The sequence below is a fragment of the Musa acuminata genome, chromosome BXJ2-9 (genome assembly GCF_036884655.1).
Source record: "Musa acuminata AAA Group cultivar baxijiao chromosome BXJ2-9, Cavendish_Baxijiao_AAA, whole genome shotgun sequence".
Classification (NCBI taxonomy): Eukaryota; Viridiplantae; Streptophyta; class Magnoliopsida; order Zingiberales; family Musaceae; genus Musa; species Musa acuminata.
Genome location: NC_088346.1, coordinates 47,187,424 through 47,197,810, shown reverse-complemented (window position 1 = coordinate 47,197,810; position 10,387 = coordinate 47,187,424). Strand labels below are relative to the sequence as shown.

At 38.7% G+C, this 10,387-nt stretch overlaps 2 protein-coding genes across 2 annotated transcripts; one reads left to right on the top strand and one right to left on the bottom strand.

Moving 5' to 3' along the window:
- Positions 1-1,190: 1,190 nt before the first annotated feature.
- Positions 1,191-5,842, top strand: LOC135623702 (protein NUCLEAR FUSION DEFECTIVE 4-like). Its single transcript, XM_065126951.1, has 3 exons — positions 1,191-1,628; positions 4,078-4,973; positions 5,078-5,842. The coding sequence occupies exons 1-3, from the start codon at positions 1,302-1,304 to the stop codon at positions 5,547-5,549; spliced, it is 1,695 nt and encodes a 564-aa protein (XP_064983023.1). The 5' UTR covers positions 1,191-1,301; the 3' UTR covers positions 5,550-5,842.
- Positions 5,843-7,287: 1,445 nt separating this feature from the next.
- LOC103999154 (uncharacterized) lies at positions 7,288-8,770 on the bottom strand. Its single transcript, XM_065126949.1, has 2 exons — positions 8,559-8,770; positions 7,288-8,478 (listed from the first exon to the last, which is right to left on the bottom strand). The coding sequence occupies exon 2, from the start codon at positions 8,101-8,103 to the stop codon at positions 7,567-7,569; it is 537 nt and encodes a 178-aa protein (XP_064983021.1). The 5' UTR covers positions 8,104-8,478; positions 8,559-8,770; the 3' UTR covers positions 7,288-7,566.
- Between the last annotated feature and the right edge of the window lie 1,617 nt (positions 8,771-10,387).

Below are 10,387 nucleotides of genomic sequence, written 5' to 3'. Positions count from 1 at the left end.
AAACACTCCAACTACTTATTTTCTATTAATAATTACATACACCTCTTTGGCATTTGGATCCAATTATTTATATTTTAAACATATATGGTACTAAACATAAAGAAAAATGACCAACCATTGAAAATGAATACACTAATAAATAGATTAAAAGCTAACGATATTGGAAGAGTGGAGGAGTTGGATGTAGCCGAATTTAAGAGTCGATCATAAAGAACAACAATTATAGAAAATATCCTAAACTGACGTCTCATTAATACCTTCACATTTTAATTGGACTTGTGTTCTTCAATGCGGTGTACATTTGTCCAACATGGCGATGACAACCCATAAGAAGGTTACATGGCTCACTAATTTCAATTGAGACAAGTTGTTTGTTCTTTTCGCTAGTAAATGCAATGGACTAATTAAAAGGTCGGCTACACATCCATGTCACCGACGGACCACATTAACATTGATCATATTTTATGCAAACTAAGTGTAGTCGAGTTTGAATTATATTTAAAATTTACTCGGTCTCAAATCGAGTTTGAGCCCCAATCGAATTTGGGATTAATTATAGATTAGCTCATGTAATTTGTTATCTTTAAATCTTTATATTTTTAAAATTTATATTTAGAAAAATAAAATATTTAATTATGTTTCTTCTTACGTTATGGATTCTGTTGGCGAAAATATCACACGTAAAATAATTTTATAGTACTATTCTCACCATCCAAAAGATAAAAATTAAGAAAAAATTATTTTATTGAAAAAAAAGTGAGATAGTGCTATTCAATTATCTGAAGCACGAGATAGAAAGTATCTTCCTCTTGTGGTCCTATCTCCTCATAGGTCGATTGATACAGAATTATTGGTTTCTCGTTTGTTACTTTCATAAAAATTATAAAAGGAAAAATTAATTTTGATGAGAATGATACTATAAAATTATTTTTTAACCTTATTTTAGTATTATTTTTCGTTTATGAGTATTTTTATTAGTAGAAAAAAAATTAAAATATTTTATTTTTATAAGCATAAGAATTTTAATGTAATTTTAAAATATAAAATAACTATGAATACTTATTGAAAATAAAAAAAAAAATCCTATTTCGAGGGCAATCATATTTATTATTTAATTATATTAATAAAGACTTATTCCTCTGTTTTTATTATTTTGTCGGGAATACGTCGTCGCATGTATTAAGCGGTGGTTTGGTCGTTTCCCCTATGCCCTTTGAGCGTGTCGATTGATCGACGCACAGTCACCATATCTAACCACCTGTAGGAGAGGAAGGGGAAAGAGAGGTAGCTGTAGGAGAGTGATGGCCGGAGCGGTGAAGGCGGGGAGCCGGCCGCCGTGGGTGGGGCTGGCGGCGGCGGTGTGGGTTCAGGTGGCCGCGGGCACCGCTTACACCTTCCCGCTTTACTCCCACTCCCTCAAGTCGGCGCTGGGCTACAACCAGCAGCAACTCACCATGCTCGGCGTCGCCAACGACACCGGCGAGAACTTCGGCCTCGTCGCCGGCGTGCTCTGCAACCGCCTCCCTCCCTGGTTCGTTCTCCTCGTCGGCGCCGCCTGCTGCTTCCTTGGCTTCGGCACCCTCTGGCTCGCAGTCAGCCTCACCGTTCCCGGCCTCCCCTACTGGCTGGTAATCTCCCCTTTTCCTCTCCTCTCCTTCTCTGCCGAAGCTTTGATCGCATCTCCGTCAATTGGATCTGGAATTTGCTGGATTTGGAGTTATTGGACCGAGGCAGATGATCGTCTTGGATGGGTAGTCGCCTGCATCTGCCGATTCAAGACGGCGACAAAAACAAGATAAAGAAAACAAAACAAGAAAGAAAGCTGCTCATGATTCTAATTCGTTGCCATAGAAAACCAGTTCTCTGATGCCGTTAGCCCCAGTCTTGCTTAAGCCTCTTCCAATCGGATTGTGCCTTTCCCTTTTCGATAGAGATCCAATTTCTGGCTCCATATAGATTAAGTTCCCACCTATTTCATGTAAATAGGAGACTGTCGAGGATTGACGTTGGTCACCACCGAGTGTATACATGTTAGGCTTCATGTCGATAGGAATAATTGAAACAATTTGTCTAAGTAGCATTTAATTTTTATTTTCTCTACATTCTTGAAAATAGAACAGGAAATTTGAGTATATTTCCTTTGTCAAATGTTCAGATCTTTAAAACAATGAGGAAAGAATGGGGTACTTTGTAGGAAATTAACTACTACTGGGAGGACGGCCAAAATAAGGTCCCCAGGTACATGATGTTGTGTAGCTTGCAGTGGGCTACACCCTTTCATACTGGTAGTTTTGTCTGTCCGAGGATCTGGAATTGGGCTATGAACAAGTTGGGGTTCATAATATAACTCATGTTTAGTTCATGGAACAATCAATGTTCTTACACAACAATGATGAATAATTTCAATTTCAGCAAGACTATATAACTAGTGGAACGATAGTCTATCTGGTAGTGTGTCATGACAAGGAAAAAGTGGTTACATGTATATATGTGCAAGCTTGCTCTTCTAAAGCTATTAAGAATTTTCCATTTCAATTCAGACTACATTTAGATCCGACAAGAGGAGGCAGTGCGCACCCAAATTACTGGAAGGCTAGAACTTCTTAATAATCTTCCTGAACCTGCAGCATGGCAGGTAATGTAAGTGACTACTAAATGGTCATTTAAATATATGGGAAGGGCATTGTATACTAGCTAGTGACCATGTATGAGCAGATTTCTGTTTGATATTCTTTCTATTAGGATGGTTATGAAACTTCTGTTTGATCTGGTTTGACATATGCTTTGATGCGACATTCTTGGTGGCCTTCGATATTCTGTCTGCAATTTTGTGTACTTGAACTTCAAGTGATGAGGGGAGATCCATATTTCTAGTGGAGAACCTGTCATCTTTTTGAATCTCATCTTTTATTTCTTATAAAGCTTTGTTATTTTGCTATTTTCTTTTGATGCAACAGTAGATTGTTGTAGGAAAATCAAGAGGTGCCATATAGCATCTAGGACACATCTGAGTTAGATCCACTGTTCTGCGTGCAATATACTGTTTTGTTATAGTGCACAACAGTAAATGGTTGCAGTATTTGATTTTTCAGCGGGTGCAAAGGCTGATATCAGAGTGTTATATATTTATAGAGACTGAAAGAAGCTACTGCTGTCTTGTTTTCAGAAGAAAGAAATAGTGGAATTTAAAGAAGAGAAGAAGGAAAGAAATAAGAAAAGAGTCATAGATGGAAAGCTAGGTGTTAAAGGAGAGGCCAGGGCACCTACAGAAAAGTTACTGTACCTTTCTTTATTGTTCCAAGATACTTAATCAGTGGAATGGCTGGCCTAGAGAAAATGAAGTTTATGCAAATTTTTACTTCATTAAAGATACTTGATCAGAAGTAGGGCTGATAACACCTGTTAAGGATTTAAAAATAAAGAAAACTAAATACCAGAATGATATCCTAATGCCCATTGTGTAGAAAGAAATTGGTCTAGCTGATCTTCCTCTCTCTCTCTCTCTCTGTCTCTCTCTCTCTTGAATTGCTCTCTGCCAACATTCATCGTCCAAGTTTCCTTTTGGTGGATGATGTTTGTTTGGAAGGATGCCGAGGCATAAGATGTGCAGTTGAGTGTGTGGAAGTGTGGTTCATCTAGATTTGATAGATTATGTCTGTAATCTAAATTTTTAAACAATTCCATCAGAAAACTTTTTATTTGCAGTTATATATGTATAATCGAGGAAAAAAGTTTGCAGTATTTCATAAACTATAACATTGGAATCTTAAATTTGACAGCTTAACTGAATGATAAATGTATATTTATGTGTTTAATCCATAAGGTAACACTGGGAACAATACATTTGAATCTTTAAAATGAGTGTTTCCACGATTTAAATAATCTGTGATGGCAAACTTGGAGCTCTATTCTTCTCAGGCAACATGTGATAAGATTGCCAATTTGCTATTATTAACTTAGCTAGTTGACTCTATTAACTTAGTTGTGGCCATTGTGTTTCATCTCATTTATTTTGAACAACTGTCTCTACAAATTTGTTTCTCACTTCCTCTAAATCTTATCACGTTATTCTTTCAGTTATGGATAGCACTATGCATTGCTACTAATAGCAGCGCCTGGTTCGGGACGGGTGTGCTAGTCACCAACATGAGAAATTTCCCTCTTAGTAGAGGTACTGTTGCTGGCATTCTCAAGGGTTATGTTGGGCTTAGTGCTGCAGTATACACTGGATTATATACGGGTGTACTCCATAGCTCATCGACAAAGTTATTGCTGTTTCTCACTCTTGGGTTGCCTGTCATAAGCCTTGCAATGATGTACTTTGTTAGGCCTTGCACACCATCTTTGGAAGAAGATTCATTGGAACATGGCCACTTTATGTTCACCCAAATTTCCAGTGTATTTCTGGGTCTCTATCTTCTTGCTTCTACGATCTTGGATGATGTTCTCTCACTAAGTGATGCTATTATCTATTTGTTGTTCAGCATGATGATTCTCTTTCTCCTGGCTCCCCTTGCCATCCCACTTAAGATGACACTCTTTCCAGCTACTCATAAGAAAAATGTTGCCAGCAACACATGTAGTACTTCACGACTACCTGCGGAGGATTTAGACCATAAAGAACCATTATTAGCTACATCATCAACAAATACTTTGGAGAACCCCCAGGAGATTGATGATGCTTCTGATGTGGATATGCTTTTAGCTGAGGGTGAAGGTGCAGTAAAAAAGAAGAGAAGACCCAAGAGGGGAGATGATTTCGAATTTCGGGAAGCATTGATCAAAGCTGACTTTTGGCTTCTATTTATGGCATACTTTCTTGGTGTTGGATCAGGTGTCACAGTGCTTAATAATCTAGCCCAAATTGGTGTTGCATTAGGACTCGATGATACAACTATCTTGCTATGCCTCTTCAGCTTTTGCAATTTTGTTGGCCGTATTGGTGGAGGTTCAGTATCTGAGTACTTTGTCAGGTTGTGTCAGTTTCCTTATTTTTATGTTATTGGATTATCATTCTGAAAAAGTATTTAGGACAGGAAAATACCAAGAACTGACCGTAATTGCATTTTTTTCACAGATCGAGAATGCTTCCTCGACCAATATGGATGGCATGCACGCAAGTAGTCATGATTGTGGCATACCTTCTCTATGCTTCAGCTCTCAATGGTACCCTTTATGCATCAACTGCTTTGCTTGGTATCTGTTATGGGGTTCAATTTTCTGTCATGGTGCCAACTGTTTCTGAGCTCTTTGGGTTAAAGCACTTTGGAATTTTCTACAACTTTATGTTGTTAGGAAATCCTCTTGGGGCATTCTTCTTCTCAGGTCTTCTTGCTGGATATGTTTATGACAAAGAAGCTGCAAATCAACACCCTGTTTCTAGCACTTGCTTGGGGCCTAGCTGCTTTAGGCTGACATTCTTGGTTCTTGCTGGGATGTGTAGTTTGGGAACAGTGTTGAGCATAATTTTGTCGGTGAGAATCAGACCAGTATACCAGATGCTTTATGCCGGTGGATCCTTTAGAATGCCTCGAAGTTCACTGCATTGATAATGGATCAACATGGTCAGCATCAGCGTGTACTCTGTTTTAGAAAATATATTGTTATGTCTTAGTTATGTCTTAGTGATGTTGTTCGTACACTCTATGCTGTATGCAGCTATGAAGAGCTTATCTGCAACTTGTCTTTCTTGGGTCTTGGCTGCTTGTTTAATAAATTATATGCCAATAGTAGGCTAAAATGCTATTATACTTTTTAGAAATATTACTTGTACTGATTTGAGGATCTTGAATTTTAGATGTAAAGGATTATAGAAAGATTAGAGAAAAAAGATTTTGCGACATCCATGAGCGCCTATAATTTTAGTATTTTCACCATGTAGAGAAACGCATTAATGAGTTTAAGCTCTTGGCTTAGCAGTCCTATGCCAGCTCAATTCTCTGCGACAACTCAATTGAAGTGCTGCTGCCGTGAGCAGTGTCGTTGAAGATAATTTGTACTTCATTTGGTAAATCATGGTGTGCAGAACTAGCAATTCTGATGTGTAAGGTCCTTTGCAGAGTTTGATCATGTTTTAGAATTTGCTTTTTCCCTCTTTTCCAGAGTTGTTTGTTGACAATGTTCTGTCTGTGACTAGTCTTCCAAGTGGTAGCCAGATATGTATCATCCATGCCCGGTTGGTGCAAGTGACTCCAGGGAAGTGACAGATTTTTAATTACAAAATAGATTAATTATATGATTTTGAAGAGCACCAAAGTTAATTTTTCACATTTCTACGAGACTGTAACTGTGTGATCATTTCTTGTGGTTGATCTCTGCTTATTAGTCTTGACATGCATGGCTTTTGAAGTTCCAGGTGAAGTCTTCTGTGGAGATGGCATTGGTGGCTTCTACATGTATGATTTTGCTTGGTTTTCTCATTTGACAGATCCACAAACTTGTGTTCTTTTCCAAGTCTTCTAACGAAAAGATGGTGTACTTTGAATTCATTGATTCTTGTTGGTTTCATATGATGTTATTCGTCGATGGCTTTTCGATCAACATCATGATCCTTCATGATTTCACTCAGCACCTCAACTGCACAAGAAAGATGAAACGACAGAATCATCAGCCACCAAATTTCTCAGTGTGGGCAGTAGCCTGAAGACCAAGTCAGTGTACAGCAAAGGCAAGGATCATCTGTAGATCGGCATGGTGAGAGTGCCGCTACCCCTTGTGATGGGTTAGTCTTAATGGCAATTATTGAATGCAAGTCATAATATATCAGATTAAATGCAATGGTTGAGAGTGCTGCTACCCCTTTTGATGGGTTTGTCTTAATGGCAATTATTAAATGCAAGTCATAATTTATCAGATTATATGCAATGGGTACCAAATGCATGCCTTTTCATGTGGGCAGGCAGGCAGGCACATGGAACCTTTTAACTCAGAGGCAAAAGGACAGCCCAGTGTGGGGTTCTGATCATCGACAGGCCAACAACATCACAGTACAGTCCTCCTGTGGAGCTTCTTGGAATGTTGAATGGCCAGAAGACTGGGAAATTTGCCAGGCTGAAATTAGTGGACTGCTGTTCCATCAAATGCAGAATCTGTTCACAAGGTGTAGATTTTTTCTTTACTATTTTCATTCCATGTATTTTTTATGTTTGATGGTTTATAATCTAGGAGAACCTTCAGTCTTAAATTTTGAGATGTTGACAGTATCAAGCCAACTCAATGCATTAATTATTGAATGCAGCCATGAAAGCTTTTCTTCCCAAAAAAACAATTGCATCTTGAGGTAGGTGATTTCAGCAAGCTTGGAAGAGCTTATATTTATGAAAATAGATTAAAATTTTCATAGATACATGCATTGCATAGCTAACCTCCAATCATTTCCTTCTCTCCAAGAGGAAGTAAAAAAATGAAAAATCTCTACTAGTTTTCATTTCAGCTTTAGCCTTTTCCTTTCCTATTTACACCATAATTCCAACAGCAGCCACGGAGAAGAAGAACAGACTGTCGAACCACTACCACCTCCCCACATGAATAGCTAATGACACATGAAAGCCTTCTGCAACATGGGAATCAAGTGGGCTTCAGGTCCTGAAACATGGAGTCCCACCTGATCTCCTCAGCGCCCTCCTTGTACCTGTCGATCATCGGACTCGCGCTACGTGACACCCTCACCGGAGAAGACACCTTTACGCCACCGTCAGTTAGCAGCAGTTCTCTTTGCTTGCTTTTTACCAGCTTCTTGTTCCTCTTCAACATGTTCCCCCTGGGCGCCGCTCCGCCGTTGTACGATGGCCTGGGGACGACGACGATCGCGGAACTGTTCCGCCGAACGAGGGAGCGGACGTACTTGGCTATGTAGCTCCTGGTCATGCTGATGGCAGCGAGGAGCCTCGCCACCGAGCGCGGCGACCTGTACATGCCCTTCTTGGCTAGCTTGAGTATCTCAAGCCGGTGCTTGCCGATGGAGACGCCCATGCTCAGCAAAAACTCGTGATTGAAGTGGGCGATGTCAACCTCAACGAGCTCGTTGTTGGAGAAGAGAAGAGCGTACTCGGAGACGAGTCCCGGATCGAGGCTAGATTCGGACAGCCAGGAGTACCAGTCCATGGCTTCAACCTTGGATGAGATCTGTGATGGTTGGTGTCGTATATGAACGGAGGCGAGAGGTGCTTGGAAGAGGAAAGGTGGTTCATCGAAGTTGGTGGCTTCAATATTGCTTCTTTGGTTTGTGGTCTTTGCGGCAATGAAGGACGCAGTTGTTGAGGGGAGGCAAGATGAGGTGGGTGGTGCCCATACGGATTGCTGCACTCAACGCTCTCTCTGCTTCTTCTTCATCACGAACTTTCGTAGAGATGTTTGTGGTCATATATGGGGTAGATTTGGATGCTAACTTGCAAAGCAATCATTGCCCTTTTGATCTTTTACACAGACCTACTACACCTCTGTTTTGAAGAGTAAACCATACATCATCACTGTGAATGACTGCATCATGGATTAGAAAGCAGAGACATCAGTAGAAATTATTATCACACTTCCACTACTGAAGTTGATAACCCACTTACCATTGAGCTTTTTTCTCTTGAAGCAATGGGCAGCACCAAGACAACAGTAGCATCCAGTATGTGTTACCAGAGGAAGGACAAAGTAAGAGGTGCAGTTTAACATCAAGGCACTATGACAAGTAAAGCCTATCCTGTCACTGGGAAGAATGGAATCCTCCTTCCTCCTCCCATGGAGATGGATGACTGAGACTGTGACTGGGTCTTTCTTACAGCAGAATTTAGAGGACAATATGTTCAGAACTGTCTTAGCTGTAGGAAAAGGCAGATTCAGGATTGCTGCTGTCAATAGTTGATGGAGAAGAAGACCCATTAGTCTTTGGTTAGATCTTCCAAGTGAAAAGACCCATTAGCCTCCTTATATTTCAGCTTTAATAATATATTCATCATACTATAAACTTACTGAAAACAAAATTTGTAAGAAATTATCATGATCATAAATATTGTAGATACAGAAACATTGCATTAATTACATGAGTGATGATGACTGCACATGTCAGAAAAATTCATGGTGGATTTACTCCACAAAATGAAAGGTCAAAAATTATTTTGAGTGCAGATTAAGTCTGTCAAGATGGTGGATGTCACTCATAGGTAAATAACATCTAACACTACAGTTAATTGGGTTAGTATAGGTTATCATTACAAATTAAATATGAACTAAGTCAGATGGTGAGACCATAACATATATTTGCATATTATCCCACTTGTTTCTGAGGCTAAAAGCAGCAAGGAAACAGCATGAAATGTTATCTAACACAATGTTCTTGTAAGTTTCTTAATTGCAGTTCTAAATAAATATACATAAGACTGTCTAATAACTTGATATATCACATACCGGACTTTTTGAAGAATCAGATCGATCACTGATCATAAAATTCTAAAGAAAAATGTATAACACCTTTAGAATCAAAATTAAAATAAGATAAATTAGAAAAGGCAGGAGAGGATAACAATCTTCCATTGGGTGATTCTTATAGGCAATGGGGAGGAACAGTGCATCTTCATTTGTTGATATTATGAGTAAAATCTGCTATTTACATAGACTACATTAATCCTACAAGTCTTTAAGGACTAACTATTCGATCGACCTAAAAAGCTTATCCAAATGGCTCATTTGTTGCATCTGAATGAGGCATTATTATTTGTTTTAGTAGGTTCTTTGATATGCTTTTTAATGCAGCTACTGAGGCACCTAATATTTGTCTCTTTGGTTGAGTCATGCTCATGTCATCCCATCCACCACCAACTCCTACCAAATGTAGCCACCTTAACTTAGTTTTGTACAGAAAATAATTAATTAGAAATAAACAACAGTAATCATCACAATGTCAGATCGATTGAGGTCCAAAAAATTGGTCAGCTGCCGAGGGAAGGAAGGATCTGATTCAGGTACTACTAAGCATTTCTTTTGCACCAAAAAATTCTTGGTAGTTGTGTTTAGTGATCCTTGACAATGATAGAACCCATACTTCAAACAATTGATCGATCATGTTGAATATTAGTTCAAAAGTCGGAAACCTCTGCTTACTAATATATGTTTAGGTTCCAACTGCTGTTGGAAGACCTTTGATGAACCTACTTTGAGAAAAATAAGGTTCATTGGAAATATGACCTCCAATCTCACATAGGACACACTTAATCATCATATATGTGCAACATATATGCATTTACAGCACAATGTTAACAACTTTTATATATGTTTTCAGATGCAGATAATGAAACTCCCATTCAATAACTATCTGTTAAATTATGTGACTATATTTAATTTAATAAAATATATTATATATATAATTAGGTTCTTATTATAATTATCGATTAATAAAAAAAAA

Bases quoted from the DNA above. Each gene is read 5' to 3' on its own strand.
- LOC135623702 (XM_065126951.1), top strand. From the start codon at position 1,302: ATGGCCGGAGCGGTGAAGGCGGGGAGCCGGCCGCCGTGGGTGGGGCTG. The intron at 1,629-4,077 runs GTAATCTCCCCT...TTATTCTTTCAG, and splicing joins CCGGCCTCCCCTACTGGCTG to TTATGGATAGCACTATGCAT. The intron at 4,974-5,077 runs GTTGTGTCAGTT...TTTTTTTCACAG, and splicing joins GTATCTGAGTACTTTGTCAG to ATCGAGAATGCTTCCTCGAC.
- LOC103999154 (XM_065126949.1), bottom strand. From the start codon at position 8,103: ATGGACTGGTACTCCTGGCTGTCCGAATCTAGCCTCGATCCGGGACTC.